The 17,350-nt window shown below is 50.9% G+C and overlaps 1 protein-coding gene across 2 annotated transcripts in view; it reads left to right on the forward strand.

Moving 5' to 3' along the window:
* The window catches only part of DISP3 (dispatched RND transporter family member 3), a 113,675-nt gene that overhangs the window by 38,460 nt on the left and 57,865 nt on the right, over positions 1–17,350 (forward strand). For both annotated transcript variants that reach the window (XM_083163438.1, XM_083163439.1), the window contains exons 4-8: positions 3,920–4,056; positions 4,140–4,274; positions 6,167–6,327; positions 6,940–7,079; positions 16,979–17,124. In XM_083163438.1, coding sequence (XP_083019564.1) covers positions 3,920–4,056; positions 4,140–4,274; positions 6,167–6,327; positions 6,940–7,079; positions 16,979–17,124 — 719 coding nt within the window. The remainder of the gene's footprint in view (positions 1–3,919; positions 4,057–4,139; positions 4,275–6,166; positions 6,328–6,939; positions 7,080–16,978; positions 17,125–17,350) is intronic.

Here is a 17,350-nt window from a genome sequence, read left to right on the forward strand (position 1 = left end):
CGCATTATGTGTCCCCTTATCTCGCCTCATTCTCCTGCTGACAGTACAGCGCAGAGCTCACCTGCACCTCAGCGGGGTGACATCGCATTATGTGTCCCCTTATCTCGCCTCATTCTCCTGCTGACAGTACAGTGCAGAGCTCACCTGCACCTCAGCGGGGTGACATCACATTATGTGTCCCCTTATCTCGCCTCATTCTCCTGCTGACAGTACAGCGCAGAGCTCACCTGCACCTCAGCGGGGTGACATCACATTATGTGTCCCCCTTATCTCACCTCCTTCTCCTGCTGACAGTACAGCGCAGAGCTCACCTGCACCTCAGCGGGGTGACACCGCATTATGTGTCCCCTTATCTCACCTCATTCTCCTGCTGACAGAACAGCGCAGAGCTCACCTGCACCTCAGCGGGGTGACACCGCATTATGTGTCCCCCTTATCTCGCCTCATTCTCCTGCTGACAGTACAGCGCAGAGCTCACCTGCACCTCAGCGGGGTGACATCACATTATATGTCCCCTTATCTCGCCTCATTCTCCTGCTGACAGTACAGCGCAGAGCTCACCTGCACCTCAGCGGGGTGACATCACATTATGTGTCCCCCTTATCTCACCTCATTCTCCTGCTGACAGTACAGCGCAGAGCTCACCTGCACCTCAGCGGGGTGACACCGCATTATGTGTCCCCTTATCTCACCTCATTCTCCTGCTGACAGAACAGTGCAGAGCTCACCTGCACCTCAGCAGGGTGACATTGCATTATGTGTCCCCTTATCTCACCTCATTCTCCTGCTGACAGTACAGTGCAGAGCTCACCTGCACCTCAGCGGGGTGACATCGCATTATATGTCCCCTTATCTCACCTCATTCTCCTGCTGACAGTACAGCGCAGAGTTTACCTGCACCTCAGCGGGTTGACACCGCATTATGTGTCCCCCTTATCTCACCTCATTCTCCTGCTGACAGTACAGCGCAGAGCTCACCTGCACCTCAGCGGGTGACATTGCATTATGTGTCCCCTTATCTCACCTCATTCTCCTGCAGTGCTGACAGTACAGCGCAGAGCTCACCTTCACCTCAGCGGGGTGACATCACATTATGTGTCCCCATTATCTCGCCTCATTCTCCTGCTGACAGTACAGCGCAGAGCTCACCTGCACCTCAGCGGGGTGACACCTTGTCATCTGACTGCTCTGCATGGATATTTCCGCTCTGCCTGGCTGCTCTGCACTAATCCCGCTCTGCTTTTGCTGACATTGCAGTCAGTGGTTGCAGCTGGTACCCAGAATCCCTTGCTTATCTATCACATCAGTGCGGTGACATTATCAGACAGAGATGACGGCTGTATCAGGCTCTGCAGATGACATTCCGCTCCGCTCACTCTGTCTTACATACAGGAGATATATTTGGATGCTTGTGAATGTATTATACAGAGAGACACAAATGGGATCGCAGCGGTATAATGTGTAATACTCAGATTGGTGATTCCCTGGGCGCAATGTACTAAACCAGAAATGTGGTAACGTTCCCTCTGCTGGGGCATCGCTGCGGAGGGTACTGCCAGCTGTGACCTGTGGGCTTCTCTCCGCTACAGAGGAATCCGGCACAGATCCCACCCCCGGCATGCTCCGCAGCTGCTGCCGTCGCTATCCTCTGTCACAGACCCAGAAGTCTGTTGACCAGCGGCCATCACAAAGGACAGCTTTGCTAGATGCATGGCTGATCACATGGTGGCATTGGGCGACGGGAGGTAACGCCAGTGGTTGGCACTCCCCCTGTCACTACAATATGTCGCCAGACTGCACTAGTAGACAGAGTGTTACCCCTTCTCCCTAAGGGCCTTATTCTAGTTCACTCTTTCTGACAAATTCCTTCTTAGCTGGACAAAACCATGTGCACTGCAGGTGGGGCAGATGTTACTTGTGCAGAGAGAATTAGATTTGGGTGGGGTTTTACTTCAAAGTGAGATCTATATTGCAATGTAAAAATAAAGCAGCCAGTATTTACCCTGCACAGAAACAAAATAACTCACCCAAATCTAATTCTATCTGCACCTGTTACATCTGCCCCCCTGCAGTGCACATGGTTTTGTCCATCTAAGAAGGATTTTGTCAGAAAGAGTGACCTAGAATAAGGCCCTATACCACGGTGCCAGTGCTTGCTTCATGCACTCTGCATCATGCCATGGAACACACCGCCGCTGGCTCAGGATGATGGAAGCTGAGTATCACACCAATGATTGCATGCTACGTGTCCCAATAGCATAGAATTCATCTGATTGGATAAATTACATCAGAGGAGTATCCCAGCCTATTGTAAGACATGGGAGGAGATGCGACCAGGCCTGCATGGGTGCCACTGATACATACTAAGCCCCGCCCTTGTTGAGGCATGATGCACCAAATAGCAGGTCTGCGGGGAGGGGGCTGGGGCAATTTGCAACCAGAGTTAGGGTGCCCCCCCCCCTGTCTCCGCAGTAAGGTACAGGTCCTGTATGGCGGCACAGATAGACCATGGTGGGAATATAACCCATGACTTCAGTGCTGGATGAGCCCCAGTAATTGTGTGTTGGTGTCTCCGCAGTAAGGTGCAGGTCCTGTATGGCGGCCAAGATAGAACCTGTGACCTCAGTGCTGGATGAGCCCCAGTAATTGTGTGTTGGTGTCTTCGCAGTAAGGTGCAGGTCCTGTATGGCGGCCAAGATAGAACCCGTGACCTCAGTGCTGGATGAGCCCCAGTAATTGTGTGTTGGTGTCTCCGCAGTAAGGTGCAGATCCTGTATGGCGGCACAGATAGAACCCGTGACCTCAGTGCTGGATGAGCCCCAGTAATTGTGTGTTGGTGTCTCCGCAGTAAGGTGCAGATCCTGTATGGCGGCACAGATAGAACCCGTGACCTCAGTGCAGGATGAGCCACAGTAATTGTGTGTTGGTGTCTCCCTTGTCTCCGCAGTAAGGTGCAGGTCCTGTATGGCGGCACAGATAGAACCTGTGACCTCAGTGCTGTATGAGCCCCAGTAATTGTGTGTTGGTGTCTCCGCAGTAAGGTGCAGATCCTGTATGGCGGCACAGATAGAACCCGTGACCTCAGTGCTGGATGAACCCCAGTAATTGTGTGTTGGTGTCTCCCTTGTCTCCGCAGTAAGGTGCAGGTCCTGTATGGTGGCACAGATAGAACCCGTGACCTCAGTGCTGGATGAACCCCAGTAATTGTGTGTTGGTGTCTCCCTTGTCTCCGCAGTAAGGTGCAGGTCCTGTATGGTGGCACAGATAGAACCCGTGACCTCAGTGCTGGATGAACCCCAGTAATTGTGTGTTGGTGTCTCCCTTGTCTCCGCAGTAACGTGCAGGTCCTGTATGGTGGCACAGATAGAACCCGTGACCTCAGTGCTGGATGAACCCCAGTAATTGTGTGTTGGTGTCTCACTTGTCTCCGCAGTAACGTGCAGGTCCTGTATGGTGGCACAGATAGAACCCGTGACCTCAGTGCTGGATGAACCCCAGTAATTGTGTGTTGGTGTCTCCCTTGTCTCCGCAGTAAGGTGCAGGTCCTGTATGGCGGCACAGATAGAACCCGTGACCTCAGTGCTGGATGAGCCCCAGTAATTGTGTGTTGGTGTCTCCGCAGTAAGGTGCAGGTCCTGTATGGCGGCACAGATAGAACCCATGACCTCAGTGCTGGATGAGCCCCAGTAATTGTGTGTTGGTGTCTCCCTTGTCTCCGCAGTAAGGTGCAGGTCCTGTATGGCGGCACAGATAGAACCCATGACCTCAGTGCTGGATGAGCCCCAGTAATTGTGTGTTGGTGTCTCCCTTGTCTCCGCAGTAAGGTGCAGGTCCTGTATGGCGGCACAGATAGAACCCGTGACCTCAGTGCTGGATGAGCCCCAGTAATTGTGTGTTGGTGTCTCCCTTGTCTCCGCAGTAAGGTGCAGGTCCTGTATGGCGGAACAGACCTCTTTGACTTTGAAGTGAGGACGACGTTTAATAACGACATGTTACTTGCGTTCATCAGCAGCAGCTGCATCGCCGTCCTGGTGTACGTCCTCACCTCCTGCTCAGGTACCTGCCATTGGCTGTCAGGGGTTAGGGGTGTTCCTGTGTGTCCGGTGACTGTAATGTGTCCATGTTTCTCCCATGTGCAGTGTTCTTGTCCTTCTTCGGGATTGCCAGCATTGGTCTTAGCTGCCTCGTGGCCCTTTTCCTCTATCACGTGGCCTTTGGAATCCAGTATCTGGGAATCCTGAATGGCGTGGCAGCGTTCGTCATTGTTGGGATTGGTGAGTAACCGGTATCACTGATCCGTCATTACTGTAATAGACTAGAGCAGTGGTGTCAAACACACGGCCCTCCAGATGTTGTGAAACTACACTTCCCAGCATGCCCTGCCACAGTTATACCAGTCCGTAATATAAAAGCTGCGGCAGGGCATGCTGGGATGTGTAGTACCACATGGCCCAGCTGTAGGGCCATGAGTTTGACACCACTGGATTAAAGCCATTATTTACATACAGGATAAATGGACCCCTACCCCCCCCCCCCCCCCCCCACACACACACACATCTGCACCCCAATCAGCCTGTACTGCCCCCCATATTGCAGTCTGTGAAGTCTGTGCCCCGATGTGAGTGCATGCAGCCACTGGGAGCGTGGGGGGAGCGGCTGCAGCCTGTGCCCCGGAGGGGGGGGGGGGGGGGGGGCGGCTTCAGCCTGTGCACCATTGGGAGCGGGGGGAGCGGCTGCAGCCTGTGCCCCGGAGGGGGGGGGGGGAGCGGCTGCAGCCTGTGCACCATTGGGAGCGTGGGGAGAGTGGCTGCAGCCTGTGCCCCTGGTGAGTGGCTTCAGCCTGTGCACCGGTGGGAGTAACGGCAGCCTGTGTCCCAGTGGGAGCGTGGGGGGAGCGGCTGCAGCTTGTGCCCTGGGGGGGGCTCAGGCTGGGGTGATCGCTGTTCAGTAAAGTTACAGACGAGTGCGATTAGACCTCTGTTGCCCAGACAGAAAGAGAAAACGCCCCGTGCTAATGAGAATTATAGAAAACACTGAGCTCCCCCAAGACGGGCAAGACATGTCCCCCAGTAGTGCCAGTTACAGATTATGTCCCCCAGTAGTGCCGGTTACAGATCATGCCAGTTACACATCATGTCCCCCAGTAGTGCCAGCTACACATCATGTCCCCCAGTAGTGCCAGCTACACATCATGTCCCCAGTAGTGCCAGTTACACATCATGTCCCTAGTAGGGCCAGTTACAGATCATGTCCCCCAGTAGTGCCAGTTATACATCATGTCCCCCAGTAGTGCCGGTTACACATCATCTCCCCAGTAGTGCCGGTTACACATCATGTCCCCAGTAGTGCCGGTTACACATCATGTCCCCAGTAGTGCCAGTTACACATCTTGTCCCCCATTAGTGCCAGTTACACATCATGTCCCCCAGTAGTGCCAGCTATACATCATGTCCCAAGTAGTGCCAGTTACACATCATGTCCCCAGTAGTGCCAGTTACACATCATGTCTCCCAGTAGTGCCAGTTACACATCATGTCTCCCAGTAGTGCCAGTTATACATCATGTCCCCCAGTAGTGCCAGTTACACATCATGTCCCCAGTAGTACCGGTTACACATCATGTCTCCCAGTAGTGCCAGTTACACATCATGTCCCCCAGTAGTGCCAGTTACACATCATGTCCCCCAGTAGTGCCAGTTACATATCATGTCCCCAGTAGTGCCAGTTACACATCATGTCCCCAGTAGTGCCAGTTACACATCATGTCCCCCATTAGTGCCGGTTACACATCATGTCCCCCAGTAGTGCCGGTTACACATCATGTCCTCCGTTAGTGCCGGTTACACATCATGTCCTCCGTTAGTGCCAGCTACACATCATGTCTCCCAGTAGTTCCGGTTACACATCCTGTCCCCCAGTAGTGCCGGTTATACATCATGTCCCCCAGTAGTGCCGGTTACACATCAAGTCCCCCAGTAGTGCCGGTTACACATCATGTCTCCCAGTAGTGACAGTTATACATCATGTCCCCCAGTAGTGCCGGTTACACATCATGTCCCCCAGTAGTGCCGGTTACACATCATGTCCCCCAGTAGTGCCGGTTACACATCATGTCCTCCATGTAATAATAATTGCTGCACTGAGCCTCGCTCTTATGCCTTGTCTAGGTGTGGATGACGTGTTTGTGTTTATAAACACCTACCGCCAGGCGGACGGGCTGAAGGACCCTCGGCAGCGCATGATCCACACCGTGCAGACAGCAGGAAAAGCCACGTTTTTCACCTCTCTCACCACAGCATCGGCCTACGCCGCAAACATCTTCTCTCAGGTCTGTACCTTGTACATCCCTGGCCTGATGGTACCCACAATAATGGTATATAATGTGCATTGAACTAATGTTTCTCAGAAAGCAACCTATCAGATAGTTGGGCAGCTGTGACATCACTGAATGAAAAAGTGCCTCAGTGATGTCACCTCCGAATGTATGAGCTGCCTTCTCATGAATGCTTTGGGCCTATTTCAGATATGTAGAGAATTGCAGGGTAGCATCTGTGCAAGTCCATGCGAATAAGATTTGAATGCAGCGAGAGGCATCTGTAGGAGGTAGACATTCGTCAGATCCGAGGGCTGCATCTGAGGCCCTTTAGATCACCATGGTCGGATCTTCTGGCAGCCGTATGTTAACCACGCTGAGGCTGGCGGGTTCCGAGAGATATCACATGTTCCATTCTGCACATGTACAGTTACCCAAACATTGAGATTGTATATAAAGCATTGGGGTCATGTATTTACCTGACTTAGGCCCTTAGTGACATCACTGGCTCCTACTAAGCTGTTTGACTGATTAATATTGGTTGAGGCACAGAGTGGGCGCACCTCCCCAGATGGGGTAGTGTAAGGTGAGGTAATAATGAAGAATGTTTGCATCTGCCCCCTGTAGATTCCGGCTGTCCATGACTTTGGTCTCTTCATGTCGCTCATTGTCTCCTGTTGCTGGGTGGCCGTCCTGTTTATCATGCCTGCCGCCCTGGGAATATGGGGCGCCTATATCTCTCCGCTGGAGTCTTCCTGCTACTCAAAGTGAGTGTTGTCTTCTGCTTGCCAGTCAGTGAGTGTCGACATTGTTCTGTGCGTAACTGATGCAGTGGGAGGAGCCTGGTTATGGAGTGCGCGCAGGCGGGCCGGTAGGTGGCGGAGCTGCCTTTGCTTCTACTACAGTAATCCTGAGTAGGTGTCATGTAATCGTGTATTTCATATGTATATAACGTGGCCTGATGGATTATATCTATGTCCCTAGTGTGACATGGCAATAAATAGGTGGTTTCCCTAGTGATACGTGGCCTGGCGGTGGTGTGTGTATATCTATCTATCTATCTATCTATCTATCTATCTATCTATCTATCTATCACTCCTACAGTATCCTATCTATCTATCTATCGTCCTAGTGATACGTGGGCTGGCGGTGGAATATATATGTATGACCCTAGCGATACGTGGGCTGGCAGCGGAATATATATGTATGGCCCTAGCGATACGTGGGCTGGCAGTGGAATATATATGCATGACCCTAGCGATACGTGGGCTGGCAGTGGAATATATATGTATGGCCCTAGCGATACGTGGGCTGGCGGTGGAATATATATGTATGGCCCTAGCGATACGTGGGCTGGCGGTGGAATATATATGTATGACCCTAGCGATACGTGGGCTGGTGGTGGAATATATATGTATGGCCCTAGCGATATGTGGGCTGGCGGTGGAATATATATGTATGGCCCTAGCGATACGTTGGCTGGCGGTGGAATGTATATGTATGGTCCTAACGATACGTGGGCTGGCGGTGGAATATATATGTATGACCCTAGCGATACGTGGGCTGGCAGTGGAATATATATGCATGACCCTAGCGATACGTGGGCTGGCAGTGGAATATATATGTATGGCCCTAGCGATACGTGGGCTGGCGGTGGAATATATATGTATGGCCCTAGCGATACGTGGGCTGGCGGTGGAATATATATGTATGTCCCTAGCGGTACGTGGGCTGGCGGTGGAATATATATGTATGTCCCTAGCGGTACGTGGGCTGGCGGTGGAATATATATGTATGACCCTAGCGATACGTGGGCTGGCGGTGGAATATATATGTATGTCCCTAGCGGTACGTGGGCTGGCGGTGGAATATATATGTATGACCCTAGCGATACGTGGGCTGCCAGCGGAATATATATGTATGGCCCTAGCGATACGTGGGCTGGCGGTGGAATATATATGTATTGCCCTAGCGATACGTTGGCTGGCGGTGGAATGTATATGTATGGTCCTAACGATACGTGGGCTGGCGGTGGAATATATATGTATGACCCTAGCGATACGTGGGCTGGCAGTGGAATATATATGCATGACCCTAGCGATACGTGGGCTGGCAGTGGAATATATATGTATGGCCCTAGCGATACGTGGGCTGGCGGTGGAATATATATGTATGGCCCTAGCGATACGTGGGCTGGCGGTGGAATATATATGTATGTCCCTAGCGGTACCTGGGCTGACGGTGGAATATATATGTATGACCCTAGCGATACGTGGGCTAGCAGCGATACGTGGGCTGGCGGTGGAATATATATGTATGACCCTAGCGATACGTGGGCTGGCAGTGGAATATATTTGCATGACCCTAGCGATACCTGGGCTGGCAGTGGAATATATATGTATGGCCCTAGCGATACGTGGGCTGGCGGTGGAATATATATGTATGGCCCTAGCGATACGTGGGCTGGCGGTGGAATATATATGTATGTCCCTAGCGGTACGTGGGCTGGTGGTGGAATATATATGTATGACCCTAGCGATACGTGGGCTGGCAGTGGAATATATATGTATGACCCTAGCGATACGTGGGCTGGCGGTGGAATGTATATGTATGTCCCTAGCGATACGTGGGCTGGCAGCGGAATATATATGTATGTCCCTAGCGGTATGTGGGCTGGCAGCAGAATATATATGTATGTCCCTAGCGGTACGTGGGCTGGCGGTGGAATATATATGCATGACCCTAGCGATACGTGAGCTGGCAGTGGAATATATATGCATGACCCTAGCGATACGTGGGCTGGCAGCGGAATATATATGTATGGCCCTAGCGATATGTGGACTGGCGGTGGAATATATATATGGCCCTAGTGATACGTGGGCTTGCGGTGGAATATATATGCATGACCCTAGCGATACGTGGGCTGGCAGTGGAATATATATGCATGACCCTAGTGATACGTGGGCTGGCAGCAGAATATATATGTATGTCCCTAGCGATACGTGGGCTGGCGGTGGAATATATATGTATGGCCCTAGTGATACGTGGGCTGGCAGTGGAATATATATGTATGGCCCTAACGATACGTGGGCTGGCGGTGGAATGTATATATATATATGTCCCTAGCGATACGTGGGCTGGCGGTGGAATGTATATATATATATATATATATATTTATATATGTCCCTAGCAATACGTGGGCTGGCGGTGGAATGTATATATATATATATATATATGTCCCTAGTGATACGTGGCCTGGCAGTGAAATGTGTATATATATATATATGTGTGTCCCTAGTGATACGTGGCCTGGCAGTGGAATGTGTATATATATATATATATATATATATATATGTCCCTAGTGATACGTGGCATGGCAGTGGAATGTATATATATGTGTCCCTAGTTATACGTGGCCTGGCAGTGGAATGTATATATATATGTCCCTAGCGATACGTGGGCTGGCGGTGGAATATATATATATGTCCCTAGCGACACGTGGGCTGGCGGTGGAATATATATATATATGTGTCCCTAGCGATACGTGGGCTGGCGGTGGAATATATATATATATATGTCCCTAGCGATAAGTGGGCTGGCGGTGGAATGTATATATATGTCCCTAGCGATACGTGGGCTGGCAGTGGAATATATATATATATGTCCCTAGTGATACGTGGGCTGGCGGTGGAATATATATATATGTCCCTAGCGATACGTGGGCTGGCGGTGGAATATATATATATATATATGGCCCTAGCGATACGTGGGCTGGCGGTGGAATATATATATATGTCCCTAGCGATACGTGGGCTGGCGGTGGAATATATATATATGTCCCTAGCGATTGTCACGCGCCGCCGCGGCGGTACACGGCGGGTCCTGTACTCACCCGTCCGTGTCCGCAGTCGGCTGGCGTGTGTCGGCCTCCATGTCAGGTGAGGCAGCAGGCAAAGGTCCGGCAGTGTTGGAGGGCAGCATGGAAGTCTGCAGCGTGGTCTCACTCTAGGCTATGGGTGCCGTGAGACCAGCGCCGCCATCTTGCTTAAGGGCAAACAGGGGATTGGGCCAGGTCAGAGCTGCACACCTGTTCCACTGTGATAGCCAATGGCAGCCGCCTTCTATGCATATAGAGGATCTGCCCAGGTAACTCAGTGTCAGTGCAAAGAGTCTTCTGTGCCGTGCACTTCCTGGAAGGCTCCTGACTCATTGTGTCCTTGCTATCCCAGCTGTGTCCGTCAGCTCGCTTTGGCTTCAGATCCAGTGCTCCTTTCCAGTCACGCTGGTCGCCAGCTTCTCTCTGGTACCCTTGGGTGCTTCCTCCTGGATTTCCCAAAGACCTCCTCTTCAGCTACCTCCAGCCGCAGTCACCTCCCATCTTCTTCCAGTTCCGGATCCTCTATTTGCCACCATCTTTTCATCTCTTCATCAGGATTTTCTTCTTCATTGTCTTCTGGACATTCATCCTCATTGTCTTCTGGACATTCATCCTCATTGTCTTCTGGACATTTATCGTTTGCCATTTACTTTGATTCCTATTACAGTTGTTCTCAAAGAAGTATTTGAGTCCTGTATGACAGCCTTTATTAAACCTGCTCGTTTTAACCCTACTACTGCCTCCTCCTCAGTCCCTGAGCACCACACGACCTCATCAGAATCTTCGGCCGTGACAGTTTGCACTGACCCGATGGAGTCGGGTGAAAATCAGGGATCTCTGGCAAACGTATTGCAAGGCATTATGGGCCGCCTGGAAAAAGTGGAGTCTTCACAGCGGCAAGTGGCGCAATTTTTACAATCACTGACTTCCTCACAAACCACCCCTCCAGCGGCTACAGCAACATCTTCAGTATCCTCGGGAGGAGTTTCCGCCACGCCACCAGTCGGGTCCATTATTCCCCCTCGGTTACATTTGCCAACCCCCAGCAAGTACGATGGGTCTCCTAAAGGATGTCGCGGGTTTTTGAATCAGTGCGATGTGCACTTCACTCTCCAAGCCTCCAACTTTCCAACTGACAAGGCGCGTGTAGCCTACATTGTCTCCCTCCTCTCGGGATCTGCCCTAGAGTGGGTTTCGCCTCTGTGGGAGAGAGCAGATCCTCTACTAAACAACTACGATGATTTCATTGCCTCCTCCCGACGAATCTTTGACGAACCAGGTCGAGTGTCATCAGCCGCTGCAGAGATTCTGAGAATTCGACAAGGTAGCAGATCGGTGGGCCAATATGTGGTGCAGTTCCAGACACTAGCATCGGAGTTGGAGTGGAATGAAGAGGCTCTCGTCGCCGCGTTCTGGAATGGTCTTTCCAGCCGTCTCAAGGACGAACTAGCTACCCGTGACACCCCTTCCACTCTGACAGCGCTAATCTCCTTGTGCAATAAAGTTGATCTGCGGCTTCACGAGCGACAACTGGAAAGGACTCGTTCTGAACGTTTTCGACCTCGTTCTTCTTCTGTGGTTACTTCTCCTGTAAAGATTGGATCATCTACTCCTTCTGCCACAGAAGAACCAATGCAAATAAATCGGTCCCGTCTCTCTCCCGAGGAAAAGAACCGACGTCGCAGAGATAATCTCTGTATGTACTGCGCTTCATCTTCTCATCTTCTGATCTCTTGTCCTCTTCGCCCGGGAAACGACCGCTCCTAATCTCCACGAGGGAGGCTAGATTAGGAGTGTTATCGCCTGCTCCCTCCACCATAGACTCTACCATCTCAGTCACCCTGAGTACTCCTCAGGGACAAACGTCCATGCAAGCTCTACTGGACTCAGGTGCGGCTGGGAACTTCATCTCGGCCGACATGGCTGCACAACTCTCCATACCTCTCCAACCACTGGAACAACCTCTGGTCCTGACAGCCGTCGATGGCAGCCACATCTCCAGTGGCCATGTCACCTCACAGACGGTACCGATCCATCTTCAAGTTGGAGCCCTGCACCAAGAGAAGTTAGAGTTTTTGGTTCTCCCTCAGTCCTCTCACCCTGTAGTCCTAGGGATGCCGTGGCTTACCAAGCATAACCCCCATGTCGACTGGCTAACTATGGAGATTAAGGCCTGGAGTAAGGACTGCTTTTCTTCTTGCTTATCTCCTGTTATTCCTATTCTTCTGAGCAAACCTCAAGCATTTTCTCCCCAGCCTCCTGCCTCCACCATACCCGCACCATACTCGTCTTTTTCAGATGTCTTTAGTAAAGGAGGTGCCGATACATTGCCGCCCCACCGGCCATGGGATTGTCCCATTGATCTCATTCCAGGCAAGACACCACCACGGGGAAGAACGTACCCTTTATCGTTGCCTGAGACCGAGGCCATGTCGGCATACATCCAGGAGAATCTGGAGAAGGGATTTATCCGGCCATCCACCTCTCCGGCAGGAGCAGGCTTCTTCTTCGTCAAGAAGAAAGATGGCAGCCTGAGACCGTGTATCGATTATCGGGGGTTGAATGACATCACCGTTAAAAATCGCTATCCGCTGCCCCTCATCACTGAATTGTTCGACCGAGTTAAGGGGGCCACGGTCTTCACCAAACTAGACTTGAGGGGAGCATATAACCTGATCCGTATCCGCCAGGGGGACGAATGGAAAACGGCCTTCAATACCCGAGATGGACATTATGAATACCTCGTTATGCCGTTTGGTCTGTGTAATGCTCCAGCCGTTTTCCAGCAATTCGTGAATGACATCTTTCGGGACTTGTTATATATTTCCATTGTTGTCTATTTAGATGACATCCTCATCTTCTCGTCCAATCTCAGCACTCACCGGCACACCGTTCGGGAGGTGTTAAGCCGTCTTCGCCAGAACCAGCTTTTCTGTAAGCTCGAAAAGTGTGCCTTCGAAGTCTCGTCAATTCCCTTCCTGGGTCATATTCTTTCAAGTACTGGGCTGGAGATGGATCCTGAAAAAGTCCGCGCTATTCAAGATTGGACACCCCCAACCACTCTCAAAGGTTTGCAAAGATTCCTCGGCTTTTCCAACTACTACCGCCGCTTCATCCGCAATTTCTCCTCCATAGCAGCACCTCTGACGGCTCTTACCCAAAAAGGGGCCAATCCTGCCCAATGGCCGTCCGCAGCTACCAAGGCTTTCCAACTACTGAAACAGGCGTTTATCACCGCTCCAATTCTTCTTCAACCTGATGTGAACCGACCCTTCATCCTGGAGGTTGACGCCTCTTCTGACGGAGTAGGAGCAGTTCTTTCGCAAAAAGGAGAGGATGCAGAGCTTCACCCTTGCGCATACTTTTCCAAGAAATTTCTCCCGGCAGAAAAGAACTACCCTATTGGAGAACAGGAGCTGCTCGCTGTTAAGTTAGCCTTCGAGGAGTGGCGGTATCTGTTAGAGGGGGCTCGTCACCAGATCACAGTTTTTTCCGACCACAAAAATCTTTCTTTCTTAAGACAAGCACAATGTCTCACTTCACGCCAGGCTCGTTGGGCTATGTTCTTCGAACGCTTCAATTTCCAAATCAAGTATCGTCCAGGTGTTTTAAACAATAAAGCTGATGCCTTGTCTCGGTCCTTCAATCCCAGCTCAGATTCTGAACCACTTAAACAGTCCATCCTGAACCCTGTCGTTTTTGCTCATGTCTCTCCTCACCCTACACCACCTGCAGGCAAGTCCTTTGTGCCGCCCAATTTACGCAAGAAGCTGTTGACGTGGGGCCACGCCTCCCGCTTTGCTGGACATTCCGGGGTACAAAAAACTTTACAATTTCTCCTACGATCATATTGGTGGCCAACCATTCGACAGGATGTAAAACACTTTGTATCTTCATGTGTCAAGTGCGCCCAACACAAGACGTCTCGGACTCCCCCAGCTGGGGCTTTGCTACCACTGTCCATCCCAACGGAACCATGGACTCATCTGTCGATGGACTTCATTTCTGAATTACCCTCCTCTAGCGGTTACACTGTTATCTGGGTGATAGTCGACCGATTTTCCAAAATGGCCCACTTCGTGCCCCTAAAATCATTACCTTCGGCTCCAGTACTAGCCCAACTCTTCATATCCACCATCTTCAGGCTTCATGGGTTGCCCAAAGAGATCATATCCGATAGGGGTGTGCAGTTTGTCGCCAAGTTCTGGAGAGCTCTGTGTACTGCCGTTCAGGTGAAATTAAAATTCTCCACCGCCTTCCATCCTCAGACTAACGGGCAAACCGAACGTGTCAACCAAGACCTAGAGACATTTATTCGACTTTTTGTGTCCTCCTCTCAAGATGAATGGAAGGATCTATTACCCTGGGCGGAGTATGCACACAACAACTCTTATCACTCCTCTTCAGGTACTACACCCTTCTTCACAGTCTACGGCAAACATCCACGGTCCCCTGATTTCTCAAGTTTGCCGTCTCCGGAGGTTCCGGCAGCTTCCATGTCTCTTCATCGTTTCAAAAAGATATGGGCTGAAGTTCACAAAGCTCTTCTTCAAGCTTCTGCCAGATATAAGAAAGCAGCTGATAAGCGAAGAAAGGCAGTTCCACCATTTAAAGTAGGGGATCGAGTGTGGCTGTCTACCCGCAATCTTCGACTTCGCGTACCCTCGATGAAACTTGCCCCTCGTTTTATTGGTCCATTCCCCATCACCCAAGTCATCAACCCGGTGTCCTACAGATTGCAGCTTCCATCTTCTATGAAGGTATCTAATTCGTTTCATATATCTCTTCTCAAACCATTGAAATTAAGCATCTTCCAAAAGAAAGTACCCCGACCCTCAAAGGTCAATACCGAGAAGGATGCTGAGTTTGAGGTCAGACGAATCATAGACTCTCGTTATCGCAACTCTCGACATCAATTTCTGGTGGAGTGGGCTGGTTTCGGACCGGAGGAGAACTCCTGGGTGGATCAAGCTGATTTACATGCCCCAAGTCTCGTTAAGCGCTTTTTTCAGAAGAATCCTCACAAGAAGCGCAAATGTCCTGAGGTTACCCGAAAAGGGGGGGGTACTGTCACGCGCCGCCGCGGCGGTACACGGCGGGTCCTGTACTCACCCGTCCGTGTCCGCAGTCGGCTGGCGTGTGTCGGCCTCCATGTCAGGTGAGGCGGCAGGCAAAGGTCCGGCAGTGTTGGAGGGCAGCATGGAAGTCTGCAGCGTGGTCTCACTCTAGGCTATGGGTGCCGTGAGACCAGCGCCGCCATCTTGCTTAAGGGCAAACAGGGGATTGGGCCAGGTCAGAGCTGCACACCTGTTCCACTGTGATAGCCAATGGCAGCCGCCTTCTATGCATATAGAGGATCTGCCCAGGTAACTCAGTGTCAGTGCAAAGAGTCTTCTGTGCCGTGCACTTCCTGGAAGGCTCCTGACTCATTGTGTCCTTGCTATCCCAGCTGTGTCCGTCAGCTCGCTTTGGCTTCAGATCCAGTGCTCCTTTCCAGTCACGCTGGTCGCCAGCTTCTCTCTGGTACCCTTGGGTGCTTCCTCCTGGATTTCCCAAAGACCTCCTCTTCAGCTACCTCCAGCCGCAGTCACCTCCCATCTTCTTCCAGTTCCGGATCCTCTATTTGCCACCATCTTTTCATCTCTTCATCAGGATTTTCTTCTTCATTGTCTTCTGGACATTCATCCTCATTGTCTTCTGGACATTCATCCTCATTGTCTTCTGGACAGTTATCGTTTGCCATTTACTTTGATTCCTATTACAGTTGTTCTCAAAGAAGTATTTGAGTCCTGTATGACAGCCTTTATTAAACCTGCTCGTTTTAACCCTACTACTGCCTCCTCCTCAGTCCCTGAGCACCACACGACCTCATCAGAATCTTCGGCCGTGACAGCGATACGTGGGCTGGCGGTGGAATATATATATATGTCCCTAGCGATACGTGGGCTGGCGGTGGAATATATATATATGTCCCTATCGATACGTGGGCTGGCGGTGGAATATATATATATGTCCCTAGCGATACGTGGGCTGGCGGTGGAATATATATATATGTCCCTAGCGATACGTGGGCTGGCGGTGGAATATATATATATGTCCCTAGCGATACGTGGGCTGGCGGTGGAATATATATATATGTCCCTAGCGATAATTAGGCTGGCGGTGGAATATATATATATATATATATATATGTCCCTAGTGATACGTGGGCTGGCGGTGGAATATATATATATGTCCCTAGCGATACGTGGGCTGGCGGTGGAATATATATATATATGTCCCTAGCGATACGTGGGCTGGCGGTGGACTATATATATATGTCCCTAGCGATACGTGGGCTGGCGGTGAAATATATATATATGTCCCTAGCGATACGTGGGCTGGCAGTGGAATATATATATATGTCCCTAGCGATACGTGGGCTGGCGGTGGAATATATATATATGTCCCTAGCGATACGTGGGCTGGCGGTGGAATATATATATATATGTCCCTAGCGATACGTGGGCTGGCGGTGGAATATATATATATGTCCCTAGCGATACGTGGGCTGGCGGTGGAATATATATATATATATGTCCCTAGCGATACGTGGGCTGGCGGTGGAATATATATATATGTCCCTAGCGATACGTGGGCTGGTGGTGGAATATATATATATGTCCCTAGCGATACGTGGACTGGCGGTGGAATATATATATATGTCCCTAGCGATACGTGGGCTGGTGGTGGAATGTATATATAGGTCCCTAGCGATACGTGGCCTTTCATCCCTATCTCCGTGTTTAGCTGTGGTGACAGCTGTCGGAGGAGGACATACCTGGACATACACGAGGATCTGCTGGTCGGTCAGGACCCCTGCTGCAGGCCGGTCCCCGGGACTATCCCATACCTAGATGACGACATCCCTCTGCTGACTGTGGAGGAGGACTCAGGTTGGCTGCAGATGAATCTCTGAATGTTGTATGATAAGTATAGATCAGACATACACCAGCAGGGGGCTGAGAGGATCAGGTCTCAATGCTTGGAGACAGATACGGGTGTGAGAGATACAGTACCAGCCAATCGCCTTCTGCGGTATGTAAGAAATGCCAGTTAGGAGCTGCTTAGTTGCTACTTTATCTCTCACTGGGACAGATGTATTAAGCCTTATCAAGAGAT

This window comes from Crinia signifera, chromosome 19, assembly GCF_055691185.1.
Source record: "Crinia signifera chromosome 19, ASM5569118v1, whole genome shotgun sequence".
Lineage (NCBI taxonomy): Eukaryota > Metazoa > Chordata > Amphibia > Anura > Myobatrachidae > Crinia > Crinia signifera.